General features: G+C 45.8%; 1 protein-coding gene across 1 annotated transcript; it reads right to left on the reverse strand.

The window, feature by feature from the left end:
* Nucleotides 1-2,373: 2,373 nt before the first annotated feature.
* Nucleotides 2,374-16,097, reverse strand: ING4 (inhibitor of growth family member 4). The gene is made up of 8 exons (XM_021548893.3): nt 16,004-16,097; nt 4,773-4,844; nt 4,412-4,578; nt 4,085-4,199; nt 3,655-3,763; nt 3,197-3,344; nt 2,720-2,781; nt 2,374-2,515 (listed from the first exon to the last, which is right to left on the reverse strand). The coding sequence occupies exons 1-8, from the start codon at nt 16,038-16,040 to the stop codon at nt 2,476-2,478; spliced, it is 750 nt and encodes a 249-aa protein (XP_021404568.3). The 5' UTR covers nt 16,041-16,097; the 3' UTR covers nt 2,374-2,475.
* Between the last annotated feature and the right edge of the window lie 284 nt (nt 16,098-16,381).

Here is a 16,381-nt window from a genome sequence, read left to right on the forward strand (position 1 = left end):
AGCTTCTACTGGTTCTTTTCCTCCTCTGGTGATTAAATATTGCACAGCTATTGCCCTTATTCCCTCGCTTCCAAGGTTAGCTTTTAATGTGCTTTCATTTGCATTTATACTTGCAAGCCACTTAAAAGTGTCCAGGTTTTATCCAAATTTTGGTCTAAGTTGTCTCATTGTGCAAATCAGAGCATTCCCTCAGTGGCAGCAGAAGCCCCTGAAATGCTCCTTGCTGCTGGCTAGTGCTTCAAACACCTGGCCACAGCTCCTGGAGAGCTTCCTGCTAATGCTGGCCATGAAATCCCATGTCCTATCCATCAAAACCAAGCTGCTTGGAGCAGTTTCCATCCTTCATCACCCCTGCCCCCTGCCCAAATCCCATTTTCCAGTTCAGGTCACATCCACCATTTCTTCTGTCAGTTGAGCACCAGTGGCTGTCTGAGTAGCCCCCAGCTGAAGAGATGAGCTCTCCTGCCACAGCCTGCTCACCCACTGGATCATGGCAGAGTCTCCCTGTTACTAAAACCATACCAGAGACACAGCCAACGTCTTCCAGAATTTGCTTCACCTCTATTAAAGAAAGGAAGCCTCAGGAAGTGGTGTAATGCAGTCTGGGGATGGAGATTCAGACTGTGGCAGGGTACCACAAGCCATATAAGCCACAGCCTGGGGAAGAACTCATCTTTTTCTGTGCAGGATGAACAGAAAAACAGAATGAACATCCCTTCTTGAGGCAAAAGCAAAGACTGGCACAGTGCTACCTCACTTGAACAGAAAACACCAGCTTCTGAGCTGAGGGCTGTTGGGATCCCCATGCAATGACAAGGTGGGAGTAGCACTGATCTCCACCCACAGTCCTCTGAACGTGAGCAGAGCTTTGGCTTCATACCTAAAGCAGCAAAATCCTCCATGGATCCTCATACAAGTAATTTGGGTGAGGAAAACATCCCATGTTTTGGGGGAAAGGCTTAAACTTTGCTGGTGAGCAGACCACAAGGAGGAAGACAACTTGGCTTGTCAGTGTCCAGGCTGTGCCAATGGAATTGATAAAGAGGAACTTCAGTATGGGCCATCTCCTCACAGTTACCTGCAGACACTACAGACCTTCAGAGTGCAGATCTTCAGGACTTGTTTTGAAGCCTAATGTTATGTTAGTAAAAGCAGCCAGAGTTTCTGGCAATAAGGTGATTGTGATGTTGTGGGAAGCAAGCTATCAGCATGTCTGGAAAACCTGTCCACCTTCTTGGGGGCATGTGGTTTGTCCTGATGGCTTATCTTCTCAGCTGTGCTGCCCAACAGACAGTGAGGGTTGGCCTTCGCCACCTCCACTCCTCCTCATTTAAGAGAAGGCAACTGATGAAGTAAATGATCAAACAATAGTGGGAATAAACGTTCACCTTCTCGTGAGGGCATGACTGCATGAGGGATAGATAATTTTCACAGCCACCAGAAAGCTCAGTAGCTTTCTGCAAGTACATTAGGTGCATTTTCAAGTCTGACTTATGCAGAATGTCACTTTTTAGTGACAGGATTGCTACATGAAAAAGCTGTACTACATTCATCATTGACAATAAATGCAGAGCTAAGAGAGAACGAGAAACTACAGAAACCAATTGCTGCAGTTTATTTCGGAGGTGACATCAAGGCAAGCAGAGCATTGGTTTCAATGAGTTTTATTTAATTCTGTATTATACAAGTGGGATCTGAATCCCCCAACTTCCCACCATCAACGTCATGGAAAAGCACCGCTACACAAGAGGAAGGCAGAATTTTGAGGCCGGAAGACAGACTGAACAAGCCGCTTCTCCCCACGTGGTCAGAAATTCTTCCTCCTTCACACAGTGTGCTTCCCAAACCAGCAGGTTTACCCCAGGAATAAGAGAGACAAAGCTAGCTCTAAACATCCCTCTGACTCCTCCTCTCCCCAAAAAAAGAGGCTGCCCAATACCAGCAGTGGAATGGTTAAAGACAGGGAGCACATCAGGTTTTCAGTCTCTCAACCAGCCCACTAGATTAAGAAGCAGGTTGGTTACTCCCTCTCTCCTGAAAAAGATCCAGGAAAATGAATGACCTAAAATGCTGAAGACTTACCTCCTTTCCTTCCCCCATCCCATAGCCTTGTTCTCTAAGCAGAGAACAGGCAATGAACTCTGAGGAGGCTGAAGGAAAGCCAAGGAAAATCAGGGGCTACCTGAATCCCTGTGAATCTGGTGGCTACCCTGGTGCCCTCATTCATTCCCTTTGAGGTTCAGAGACCTGTTTGGAATAGCACACAGAGAGGGCCTCCCTTAAGGACTCAGAAACAACCGGGGATACAGAACACACAGGAACCACCGTGAGGGTACACACCATTCCAGGGATGGCCCAAACCACAAACAGGGCAAGACTTCCCTTCAGCCAAGGCCCCAAGGGCTGGGAGAACTGGGACAAGGCCCTGGCAGGGGGAAGACAGCTCCTGCAGCAGTACTGAGGTCTCATGTGAATTTACTTCTTCTTCCTCTCCTGGGAACAGCGAGGGCAGAACCTGTTAGAAAGGGAAGTACAAAGCCAACATTTAGGGCATGACATGATTCTCAAGTACATGATCCCAAAAGACCTTTTCCAAGGTCCCTGACAAAGCCTTAATTCAAATTTTCCTTTTAATTGTGTATATATAGTACTTTTCTCCCTGCCACCAAGGACCTCTGCTTTCCAAAGGTCAAATGGCCCCCCAAGTTGCTTCACTCACCATTTTCCTCTTGGTTTTGTTGTCAGACCCACACAGGCAAAATGAAACCATTCAATGGAACACTGTTGGGATGAAGAGCAGACAGTTAAAGAGAAGTAAGTTTCCTTTTGAAATTGTTGCTTTTGGGCTATCAGAGTTTCCCAGCATTTAATCACAAACTCTGAAATCCCTAGCAGTTATCAAGGATTGAATACTCCCAACATTGAATACACCCAACTTATACGCTCTTAGGCAAGGAGAATTCCCCCTCTCCCTTGCTAAGTTTAGGGACAAGAAAACATTTAAGGAAAACCCTGAAGAGAGAGGCACTTCAGAGGTCATTGCCAGCCACACCTCTGCCCATCCCAACTACCTGAGGTAAGCCCTCTCCTTGTCACTACTTGCTGTCCCAGGGTCCATCCGAGCAGGACAAGACTTTCCATGTAAGACTCATCTCCACTCTGTTCCCCCCCATCTCCACCATGTGCAGGCTCTTACATCTGGGTTGTCACAGCCAATCATCTCCCCATAGGAGACCTGGTGGCAGAGGCAGTAAGTGGGCTCATTGGGGTCCACGGGCATATCCAGTACATCCGAGGGGTGCACATTTCCAAAGGTGACAGAAGGCATCCCATACTCTGTGCTACTGCATGACAGGAATAAAGTAAGTCAGCAAAGGAACTGGCTCTGAGTACCTTCATGTATCCCAAGACAGCGTCCTTGCTTGCCAGAGACAGATACTTCTCTTATTTAAGTACATACACCCAAGGGGACCTGCTTTCCCTTTCAACCCACACTCCCCTGAAAGAATAAAGAAGTTTCCTTCCTCTTGCTTCCCAAAAAGGGAAACAGGACACACAGTTCCAGTCTGGGGATCTCAAGGAAACCTGGCTAGGCCTGCCTTGCTCTGATTTCTAGTGCTGCTCCTCATTCCCTCAAGTCCCTTAAACACTTACGTGCGGACAAGCTTCAATTTCTTTTGGGCAGTTTTTGGTGCTTCCTCATCAGAGTTTTTCCCTTTAGAGCGAGCGCGGGCAGCTTTTTTCTCTTTCTGGGCTCGGCCCTCTGGTAAGAAGAGAAAAAGGTGTTCCACCTGTCACCCCATCAAAACAGACACCTGACAGTGACAACCTCTGCAGCACTAAAATACACTCCTGCTTTGGAATGCATATTGGCTTTGGGCCGTGCACTCCATCTTAATTTATCTCGCGGCCTTGAATACACTGACACAAGACGAGCCCAGGACAGCATCTTTTTACTTGTCCTTCAGACTCCAGTGCAACAGTCTTTGATCTGCACCACTCCAGTGCCTGCCTTCATCCCCACTACTTCCACAGTCACTTGGCTGCCTCCTGAATCACTCTGCAGCCCAGTGGTGGTACTCACTCTTCTTGCCCTTGCTGGAGGAACTGTCATAGTCACTCGACTCTATCTGCTTCTCCTTCAGGTCTGCTTCAAAGCGGGCGAGGTCTGTGTCCAGCCGCCGGATGTGCTTATCCACCTGCAAAGACAGCAGTGGCCAGGGGTTACCACAGGACACAGCCCAGGAAGGGAAAGAGAGGACAAAGAAGGGACAAAGGGGGAGGGGACTTGCACTAAAGAGCTGAGGAGCAGGAGTGGGCATGGCCTGAAAATGAGAGATGAGGGCTTTCCAAGATGGGTGACTTTAATTTGGGTGTTCACATGATAAGCACGAGACACTTCCCTTCATACCATCTCGTAGGTCTGCATAGCCAGCTGAACCTTGTCGTCCCCAAATTCCTTGCATTTTCCATAGGCTTCCTGGATTTGCTTGAGAAGCCCCAGTTTTTCCTCTGAAGACAAGGTCCGTGCATTGCTGATATACTCCGTGGCCAACTTATCGATCTCTGACTTGAGGTCTGAAAGAAAAGAACCATTAAATACACAAACACCACACACACCACAGTGCCCTCCGTTGGGAGAGACTGAATGACTGGAGAAGCTCCAGGCCTCCTCCCCTGCCTGGAGATCCCCATGACAAAGGCAAAGCAAAGCAAAGTTGGTCAAGCTACTTACTCCTTGTCTTAGCAACAAAACCATCCCTGATCCTCACCTTCTGTCCTCTGATCCAGATCTCGCATGAGCTGGAAGTTTCTCTGTAATTCAAATGGCAGGTTCTCAATACCTGCAGAAAAAGAAGAATACATGGAGCAATCAGGGTCTTGTTCACAATGCCAAGGCAGGAACAAAGCTAAGCAATAACACACACCCCCCGGTGCACATCCGCCTGCTTCCATTTGTTGCCGGCCCCAGAGGAGACAGACAATAAAAATGTGATATATTTAATGCAGAAGAGTAGTTCTAGAATACATATTAGTTAGCAGAAAACTGCTGCCATGCAGAAAGGTCCACACTAAGAAAGCAGAAACCCAAAATCTGTAATGAGTGCCAGTCATTATAATAAAATGTCTCCATCTGAAAATTCCACTCAGTAACGAAAAAAACCACAACAGCTGGTAAATAAAGCTATTTAGTTATTTCTACACAAGGATGTAAAAATTAAGTTGATCAAATGCTAGTTCACTGGAAGGTGAGTCTGTTTAATGCATTCATTTAACATACAGGGGACAGCAGACACTTTGGGCAGAGCAAAGATCAAGTCTGAGATGGGATGGGGAACAGAGAGCAGTCTTAACCCCTCGTGACTTGTAACTTGTTGTGTCTTCTGCACTGTCATCTCAGTGTAGTGTGTCCAACACCTGGAAGGATGCCACACATTATGAATAATAAACATTTGTAGGGCTCTGAATGAGCAATGTGAAGTTGATAGTCAATTAATTTTCAATGCACTATGCTACTCAGCCCCCAGGCATCACCAGATGCTCAACTGGCAAAGCTGGTAAAAACAATTCTCATTTTTCCATGCCTGTCTAATTAAAATGAGATCTAATGTCACTGCATTAACCTGAAGTCTAAGCCTGATTACTGTCACCTTTATACCTAATAAAAATAATAAATCTCTCTTGAAGGTTTAAAAAAGGTATTGGGGAAAGCTCTTCACAAAAACAACAGAAGCATGTCTGAGCTTCCTGAACTTGCTCTGCAGCTTACATGGAGTGCAACTGGAGGTGTGTCTGGCCATGACCAAAGCTGCCCAACACATCAGTCCAGGCAGCAATCTCTACTTTCTCTGCACATGTTTATTCAGCAATTAATGCTTTTCCACTTCCCTGAAGAACAACCCGTTGAGAGGAAAGATTCTGTATGCAAGAGGAAGGTTTTAACAAGTTTTAACAAGTACTGCATAATAGGACGTGAAAATAATTCCCGTAAGAGGTAAAACCAAGTGTGGGCCTTGCTGAGCACAAAAGTTGTTCCTTTTACTTAACTTTTTGCTCAAACAACATAATAAGAAGTTACATACAGAATCCTTAGGAACAACCAAGCTGCTGCTTCAACTGATTTCTGCTGCCATTTCTGATTTAGTAACCTGAGAAATGCTCAGATAGTAGGTGTCCTTAAGTACCCAGGTACATCATCCACAGCACACACACATCACCCCTGCATTCAGGGTCAGTTAGCAGCGCAAATTCAAATTCTGAAAAATTACTAAGTGGCGAAATTAAGTCTTCAGGCACACCCTGAATTTGATACTTCCATGTTTGTTCAGCATGACAAACTTCACACAAGGTTTAAGCAGCTGACTGCGGATTACATCCCTACGGTTCGGAAAAGAATCTCAGAACACGACGGGGACACAATGCTGAAAATTATTATTGCTTAGAGAGGGAGCTTATGGCAGGGATGAAATTCAGCTTGGGAATCTAGAGACCATGCCTTTTTCCCTCCTGCAATCCCCAGCCTCATCAACTCTAAACCTTTCAATTTATACAGCAAATGAAACATGGGTCATACTGCAGCACGCTGCTTTTCATTCCTCTCCAAAGCACCCGCTGCAGAAGACAAGACAGGTATCCTCTAGAGGAAAACAGAAGCTCTTCCTGCACTGCACACAATATGTCAAATTTATATTGAGTTTATTAATCCTGGAAGATCACAGCTTCTAAATTCTGGACTTTGTGGTTTTTAGAAAAGATTAATGTAATTTCTTTTTCTCTTCTGAAAAGGACAGATGGTAAAAGCACAAATTCCACCAGGTACTGTCAGCTTTCCCTCAGCAGGGCTAGAAACCTTTAGATAGAGCAAGCTCCTGAGCCAGCACAAAAACCAGTAGGACGCTACTGTGTGGGCAGAACACCCCCACACGAGGTTAGGGTCACATTTCACAGTGATATTCTTGCACCATGAAAAACTTAAGCAGTTTGATTCGGCTACACAACCTGAAAGGAACTGTGCTCTAGTTTTTACAGCCACCACTGTAAAACTCTGCCACCATCACTGATGCTAGCACATGCCCTTGTCTGGACAATATCTGTCTGTCTCTCTTGTCTGTTCAGCCTTGTCTGCTCAGCCTGTGCCCCTCACCCTTGAGAGGCCCTCTCTCCCCAGAGCCTGCTCCCCTCAGCCAGAGCAGTGGCTCCCCTCCTTGTTCCCAGCCTCCTGGTGGCTCCCGCAGCGTGGGGAGAGCTGTCACCTGCCTCTGGTTCTGGCTGAGCTGACGAGACAAACCCCTGTCGGCTGAATTCCTTCCCTGCTAAAACCAACAAAATGATTTCCTGAAACCACAGCAAAACATTTCACTCTGCAAATCTATTACTGGACAAATGTTCTGCCACTGCTTCGTCAATAAATGGAGAAAATGAAACAAGTGACAGTACAGTGACTTTATAATCAGAACTTTATAATACAAAGATACTTTATCTGTTCAACTGAACATGGAAGGAAGCTGAGCAGACCATTACAAATTATGATCCAGAGAGACTCTGGCAATAACAAAAAGCATAACAAGATAAAGCTGCAGATAAGCAAGTTATAACTGAGCAACAAACTATTTGTACGGTACATAACTTAATCTAGCTGTGGGGATGTTTTCTACTATCTGTAGCTTAATTCCAAAGCTCTTGCATAGCCTTAAACAGAGGTAATTCTCTGCATCACAGAATTTATAAGAGGGGCCAGAACACCTGCTGAAATTGCTTGACCTGTGCTGTGCTGGTTACCAGACATTATCACTCTCTAAGTGCCATTAAAAAAAAAATTAGATTTGAGTCTCCATTTCCTCATTCCTACCACCACACTTTTCCTCACTATTTCTAAAAACATTCATGTTATTTAAGTAATTTCATTTCCTCCTGCCTTTCTCCTTTTTTTTCTCTACAATTAATTTTGCTTTTTCATCTTAGTAAGATTCACCTAAAATTATCATGACTAATACTATCTATCATAAAATACCCACGTAATTCTCAGATTATGAAACTGATAATTGTAAAGAAAGAACACTCTAGAGACATCTTTGATCACTAGAGAAGAGTGATGATAGGACTGACAGGAAAAAAAGGAAAAGCAAAGCCCTCTTTCCACACAAATGGCACAGCAGCAGGAGAGGAACAGGAGGATGGTGAAAATGTACAGGGAAGAAAGTGCTAGCAAGTCCAGCAGCTTGGCCCAAAGCATGGGCTGGCATTAATGCAACTGTGTCACAGAATCACAGAATGGGTAAGCCTGGAAGGGACCACAATGGGTCATCTGGTCCAACTTCCCTGCTCAAGCAGGGTCATCCCAGAGTACACGGCACAGGACTGCCTCCAGACAGTTCTGGAATATGTGCAGAGAGGGAGACACCACAACCTGAATGGGGGAATCCCTTCTAGTGCTTGGTCACCCACATAGTAAAGAAGTTCTTCCTCATACTCAGGTGGAGCTTCCTGTTCATCAGTTTCTGCCCATTGCCCCGTGCCCTAGTGCTTGGCACCACGGAGAAGAGCCTGAATCCACCCTCAGCACCCTCCCTGCAGATAGCTTGTGGCACTGGTGAGCCCCCTCTCAGACATCTCTTCTAAAGGCTGAACAGGCCCAGCTCCCTCAGCCTTTCCTCACAGATGCTTTAGTATTCAAGTCATCCTCATTCCTCTCTGCTGGACAGGCTCCAGGAGCTCCATGTCTCTCCTGGACTGAGGAGCTGAGAACTGGACATTGCACGCCAGAGGAGACTCACCAGGGCTGAGTAAATGGGCAGGATCCCTGTCTCAACCTGCTGGCAATGCTTTTCCTCATGGACTCATTGCACAGATCCATACAGAAGCCTGGTGCAGCCCTACTGATTCCTTTCATTGTATGATCATCCCAAAAATCACTGGTGCAGCTCTCAGTGGATTTTTTGTATGCCTTTCTTTTCTTACCTTGTTTTCATTTTTGATCATAAGCTAAAATCTTTCTACCTACCTTCACCTTTTCTCCCTTCAAATGTTATCCCTTCACTAAGCCCATTCTTCTTTAATCTCTTTTATTCTCCTCTTTCCTTGTCATTCTTTCCCTTGTTCATTCTTCCACACATATCCATAACCATGCTGTCTTCTCCCTTAAGAACCACACACTCTCTCTCCAAAAGTCAGAATCCAACACCACTTTTTTCCCCTCTCCAGTAATTATTATTTTATTTACTTCTTTTTAGAAACACACGTGGGCTGTCAGGTGCAGGCAACTGATATTTAAACTTCAGCTGCTTAACTCAGATGTTAACTGTGATACACAAAGGCAGAGAGCAAGCCTACACAGCCTGGTAACTTCAATTGTGCTTCAATCCTCTGCAGCACGTCTGTGCTGTGCCAAACAATGGATTTGTGCTGCCCAAAGTCCTAAAAACACATCAATAGCACCAGGGACCATCCAAATACACATTACCTTTCCCAAGACATCTGTTCACCCACCATGTTTAGATGCATGTTTAAATGTTAATAAAAAATGGGAAAAGACATTTTGAAACATAACCACAGTTGCTTTATTGAACAGCTTAGATTTCAGCAAACACTTTAGACACCACATTGCTGAAGGCAATTAAAAATATTTCTGCTTGTGCCAGGGACTGCCACAGTGACAGGGTAAGTTCTTTGCCCCCAGGACTGCAAACTGTCTGGGATCTTGCTGGGGAAGCACGTTGGACATTTTGGTACTCCATGATTCTCATAATTTTGCAGCACTTGAAGTACACTGCAGGACAACCGTCTTGCAGCAATCCTCAGGAGCTTCCTTGCTCCCTCATTAGGGGGCAGGGTGTCTTTTATATCCCTTCTTTCTGAGTGTATCACCCTTTTAAACTATTGCTTCTACTCTGTCCTGTGTTCTCAAGTAATCAATCACCTTTCTACACAGGTATTTGTTGAAACTTTTACACGAGCACCTTTATTGAAATTTAAACTTGAGCACAATATATCTTTTTCCCCCTATTCAGAGACAGCTCAGCCCTGCTGCAATAAAACATTCTAACCTGTACCATTATCCTCACAACACCTTGGTAAGGGATAACTCTACCTACAGTTTTACAAAGAGGGTGCTTAGGTGCATGGCAGATCGATTTAGCCACAGCCAACCAGGAATTCTGTGGCCATATCACATATCCCAAGCTCTGGGCCAATGCACTGCACACCAGTCCACTCAAGCACATCTGCTTGAGACACTGTCCAAAGAAATGGGCACCAGTCAGCAGCGACAGTCAAGGTCAGTGAGTCAGCCATGGAAACCCAATACTCCCCCAAAGTGGGGGCCCATTTCTTAGGAAGGGAGGGCTCTTTTTGTTATCTTATTACAGTAGCTCAATGCTACAGCATCCACAGACAAGACAGCAGGGAATGCTGGTAAGTGTCAGAAAAGGGATCTTTATTGTTAAGGATCAACCTTGATTTGAAAAGCTAGGAGGGCTTGGAAGACTGACACAATGAATGAGACTCGCAACACTCCTGGCATTTCCAGCCTGCCACACACCTCCAAAGGCAGGGACAACCACCAAGGAGACCACAGGGCTGTTTGCCAAAACAATGACATCAGATTTGCAGTTGGGTAAGTGAAGAACTACAGAGAAAACACAGCCTGCTTTGCCATGTAAAGCAGCTCCAATAAAAATATCAGCCAACAACAAAACCAATTCTAAATGAATTGGTCATTAAATGTATCAGCTCAGTGTGGGCTGTGCCAGTAGCTTTCACACAGAAACAAATGATGCCTATGAATCACCAAATTCTCTCCCCTGCATGAAATCTTTTGTAATTTTCCATAGATCATGTGTGGTGCATCACAGGTGTAACTAATCCAAAATCTCTGTAAGGTGAAAGGCATCTTTCACTACACTAGAACAGTGACAAATAGAAAAATGATATATTAAGACACTCACATTTCTGAAGAATGATGTGAGAAACTGTAGAGGCAGGGACAGGGGTATGGCTGCATGCTACACTGGGGAGGGGATAAGAGTAATGAAGTAGGGAATGCAAGAGATAAAAGAACTGCTGGGGAAATTGGAACACAGCCAGGTCTGGGAAGGAAACAAGGGCTTGCCTACAGCAATTTCCAACATCATACCCATGTCCTCTAAGAGTTTTAGGAGGATGATACTCATCACACTCTAATCTGATGAATCCATACAGGAGAAAATCCAGGCAGATGTAGCCATTCCAAAAGAAAAATCCTATTTTATTGCTAATGTTATCAAGGAATGAAAGGACAGTCCCATGCCAGTTGTAGGAGAAAGATGACTTCCATGAGGACTTGTACTGCTTCTATTGCTCTGTGCTTATGCTGGCTTAAGTCTTCTAGCAGAGACTGGAAGCCCTGAACTGGTGCATCTCTATGTGCCTACTGACAAATGCAAACAGAAGGAGCAAAGGAAACTCGATGTCTCCATAACCAGCATAAAAAAAGGGAAAAACCCAAGGTATATTGACTACATAGCACCATGTTAACTTACCAGCTGAGGCCTCCTCACCTAAGCCTCTCATCTCCATCACCCTCTGCACAGAGGTAGGCATGTCCCAGTGCCTGCTCCTGGAACAGTTCCTGCCTGGTGGCCGCCAAGGCACCAGAATTAATATAACACAGCCATCTGAGCAGCCCGGCCTGTGACATGCTTCTGCCACTCCAGCTCACCAAGGTTACCTGCTGCTCCTGCTGCTCATGACTCTCCCAAATGCTGAGGTCTAGTTTAGATGAAATGCTGGCATTAGTTCCTCAGGGAAGACAGAAACAGTTCTTGTTGCTGAGGGGAGGTACACGCCTTGGTATGTTGCTGTAAAAGATTATTCATGTGTTGTCACAAAGTACATGTACTTTATTCTGGCACCCATTAGGAGGGTAAACAGGGAAGCACTGACGGCAGAAAACACAGGTGGTTGCACAGCAGCTCCCTCTACTATAAAGACAATCTCTACACTCATGGCAGGTTCACATATAAACAGAGACTTGATTTGGGACTGCTTTCTGTGTGCTTCAACAATGTCTTTCACAAAGGAAAACTTTAAACTTCCAAACACAAAGAAAACTCAGGGTTTGCATCTCACCTTCTAGAAAACCTGTATGAATCACATTATCCCTTTCTGCCCCTCAAAGCCTCCACAGCAATATTTCCAACCTCATATGAGGGCCAATACTGAGCCAAACACAGTAACTCAAGCTTGAGCAAGCACAAATTCTTCTCGTGAGTCTTTATGTACATTCCACCTTTTAATCACAAAACCCTGTTTTCTTCCTCCTTCTTCTTCCATTCCTTTCTACATCTCTAACTCCTTTGTACCCATAGGTTTTCCCTTACTAAAGCTGCACTCCGTTACTGCTTGAGGGAAAGCAGTATTTTATCTTGCTTTCTCCCCTCAAAACCAGGCATAAAATGGTTTAGAAACCAGGAAGAGGACGATATTTGAAGTCATGGAAATCTTCTTATGTTTAAATTCAGCCACTAGGAAAAAAGAAAAGTGGAACAAGACACATTCCTCTTCTCCCATTCCCTGAATCCTTTGGCTCAGTAAGTAGGATGAAGGAATGAAGGTGATCAGATTAGAACAAGATATGGAGTTTCTCTGTCAGGATGCTCATTACAGAAGGAATGCTTGCATTTTTCTGCTGCAAAAGCATCTGCCAAGAGCATAACAGATTTCAGACAGATCTGCTTTGTAATTAACAGCTTAAAGCCAAGGAAAAGGGCATGCCTAATCCTAGGTCTATACCCAGTTTCAATTTACAGCAAGGACTTGAAAGCTGCTAAAATACCTGACCTAAGAAGCTTCTAAACACTTTTCCCTAACTCTTTGTAACTTGGCTAGTCCACAGAAAAATCATGGAAAAGAACTTTAGATATCTAAAGTAGAGGGCTCAAAAGATATGAACTGAAGCAACTGGGGCTGTATGCCTAACTTTGTCAGACTGCTCATACGTTTTTAATACAGTTTTTAATTACCTACTCACATGATGTTTCATACAAGGTGTTTCTCATTCCCAGTGACTGAGCATTGATTCAAAGTTTTATTTTATTCTCTCTGCTCAGTAGAGTCACATGCTCAGACCCAGAGCTCCATCTGAAATCTGACTTTGTAATCAGCTTTTCAAGGTGTTTACTATTGTGACAATAAAGTGTTTTCACAGTGCTGCAGTGGAGTGGCCCGTTTCCCTCACCAACAGAATGAAGGCCAAGAGATTTACTGAGGCCAAGAGATTAAAGCCAAAAAGGCCAGCTAATTACAAACCCTCCTCTCGAAATGTGCAAAAATGCTTAACAGCATGACTTCTCAGAATTATCTGTCCAAGGCAGACTCCAGCTGCAGCTTTGAGCATTCTGCGCATCTGCTCCTCTAACTAAAAATTTGCACTCTTAATCTGAGGGAAGCACAATCCAAGCAAGGAAAACCTGTACAAAGTGGGACTCACAACATAAAAAAACCCCACCAAACTCACTGTCAGAGTGATATTCAGTTGATTCAAATAGGAGGCCACCTTTTTTCTTCCTACAGTTTTCACTAATTCCTCACAAACCTTCTTTATTCAAAGATATGAAGAGGTCCTACAAATAACTGCCCTCTTTCTTCCCACATTCCTCATTCATTCCCCGAGCAGATCCAGACAGACAACCATAGGAAAGGGAATCTCTGTGGGAAGATAAAAGACATTCAACTGAAAACTGTGTCTACAAGAGCACTATACTACTAAAAGAATTCAGTTTCAAGGCACAGATGTAAATTAAGAATTAGACACTTTTTATAAGAGATGACCAAAAGTTCTGGACTATTTATTTCTATCAAAATTCAGGAAGTTTTAGGATATAAGTGAACTACTTTAAAACTGAACTGAATGTTTTTAAAACACTGAAATAATGTGGGGAAAAAAGGGAGCAGCAAGAAGGAAACTGAATGCTGTCAATCAGTTAGCATCAAGAAGACTTGTGTCTAAAATACTGTACGGATTTTCACAGAGTCAGGGCTCAGGCAGAAGGCCGGGAGAGGAGAGCAGGCTTAGAGCAGAACAATATGGGTAATTAGAAATATATGCTATTACCTATCAGCAGCCTAACTTACTGAAGACTGTGATGGGTGCTCTTTGATGCCAAGTCTCACAATACATAAATGCTTTCCTGAAAGGAATCTAGAATAAGCAAAGAGAGTGTCTTATGACTAGCTAATACCAGCAAGTCATGTTACACCTGACAAAACTGAAAAAGGCCTTAGAGATCTAAGAGTAAGCAAAAAATGCTAAACCATCACAGCAAGAAAGGTTTTTTTCCTTCCTAAAATCTTTGAAACCAGACACTTTTAAGGACTTTTAGATTGCGCAAATCACTTTCATTGTATTTTTTTAGCAAGACACCTCAACAATAACAGAGACTCTCCTGTATTAATATCCACCTTCAAAAGGACAAGAATCTCTAATCCAATCACAGGACCACAAATCTCAGCTGAGAGAGAAGACTTTGGCATTTCCTCTGCATGCCTGTACAAGAGAAGCTCCCAGGTTGGCTGATTTTAATTGACTGATGACATGATCCAGAGGTGTTTGACTTTGGCAGGAGCACTGTCCAGCCACCAACCTTCCCTTCTCCCCAGCTGTGTACCTACAGTACCTCTCCACACCCAGCACTGCATCCTGCTGTCTCTGCTCCCCACCTGCAGATCCCAGGCTTTTGCTCTTTTATCTCTGCTCTGCAGCTCTTACCCAAAATACACCCCTGCCCTGGCAGCAGGAAAGCCCTGCACCCCCCTGTGAACTTACTCCTTGTCCATCTGCTTCCTTCTCCTCTTTCCCAACCCTTGTCCTCCCAGCTGAGGAGCCTCAGTCAACTGCAGCCTTCTACAGCAGAGTGAGAACTGCACAAGTACACAAATCTTTGCTCCTCTCCAACCTGCCTCCTCATTCAACTCTTCTTCCTGGCTTTTGCCTCCTTCCTTGCACCTCATAGATCCTTGCCTGTTCACAACTGCAGCTCCTTTTCAGCTTTCACTGAAATTTATTATAGTTCTTGAACATTTTTAGAGACATTTCCTTTCTTAAAGACAAAAGGAGCACTGAAGATGCAAGAACGAGACACCCTGTGTCCATATCAGCACCTTATCATTTCTCTGCTGGAAGAAACCTGGTGTAACAGGACATCTGAAGAGCCAAACTCCATTTTTTTTTCCATGCATATGCAAGCAGACAGTGCGAGATTTAACTGGCTGGGTACAGTGAAGCAGAAGACACATTGCCAGAAGCACCCAGCTTTAAACACACCATCCCGTGAACATCCTCCCGTCTCTAGTGCCAACACCAGACCAGCAGGAAAATGTGAGAACAGAATTTCTCAAAGAACAGGTTATTCAATCTTAACTCATTAGCCCAGTCATTGAGAAACGACTCCGATGGATCTGCTCGGCTATTTTAAGAACACGTGGGTACAACATGCACTGAAAATCTCATCCCCAAAGGTCAGAGTTTGACGAAGTTTTAAGCACCTTAAGGCAGGATGGTAAAATAAGAGGTATCATAGGAGGGCTCTGATAACGTTGCCAACTCCATTAGCATTTACAGAGCTCCTCTTCGGCCAGAAAAGCGGGGCTGCATTTTTACACTGACACCGTAGAAAACTACAACCACCGCCCCACAGATCCAAAAGTTATCTGTGGCTCGAGGTCTATCCCGGGGAACCGCTGACAGCCAAGCCCCCGCTCCCGCGAGGCGGCTGGAGCTGCACCGGGCTCCTTTCTCACGGGACAAAGCAGCCGCGGGCTCCGGGCTCCCGCCGCAGCCGAGCCCTGCCCCGCGGCCGGGGCCTCTCCGCACGGCGCGGGGACCGGCCGCCCCACGCCGGGCCGGGCTGCGCCCGAGGGGCGGGGAGAGCCCGCGGGCGCCCTGGGCAGCGCTCGGCCCCGCCCCTCGGCCCGTGCGTGCCCCCGGGCCGGCTCGGCGGCGGCCTGGGCCCCGCCCGGCGGCTCTTACTGTCCAGGTAGTGCTCCAGGTACATCCCCGCCGCCATCTTCGCCCGCACTCCGCCGCTTCCGCCGGGCGGCGCACGCGCGCGGGCCCGGAAGCGGCGCTGCCCGGCCGCGAAGCCGCTTCCGCCCGGCCGCGAAGCCGCTTCCGCCCGCCCGCCCCGGCACTTCCGCCCCGCGCCCGCCGCCATTTCGGGCTCTGCGGAGCTGAGCGGTGCGCTGGGGCATCGCTCCTGCGGGAAAAGCCCGAGGGAGCTGCGCCTGTCCTGCCCGAGAGGCTCAGGCGACTGACAGGGAACCCCATCCACGTCTATAAGTATCTGAAAGGAGAATGTGAAACTCTCCTTGATGGGGCCAAGCACTAGGACAGAAAGTGATGCACAGA

This window comes from Lonchura striata, chromosome 2, assembly GCF_046129695.1.
Source record: "Lonchura striata isolate bLonStr1 chromosome 2, bLonStr1.mat, whole genome shotgun sequence".
Classification (NCBI taxonomy): Eukaryota; Metazoa; Chordata; class Aves; order Passeriformes; family Estrildidae; genus Lonchura; species Lonchura striata.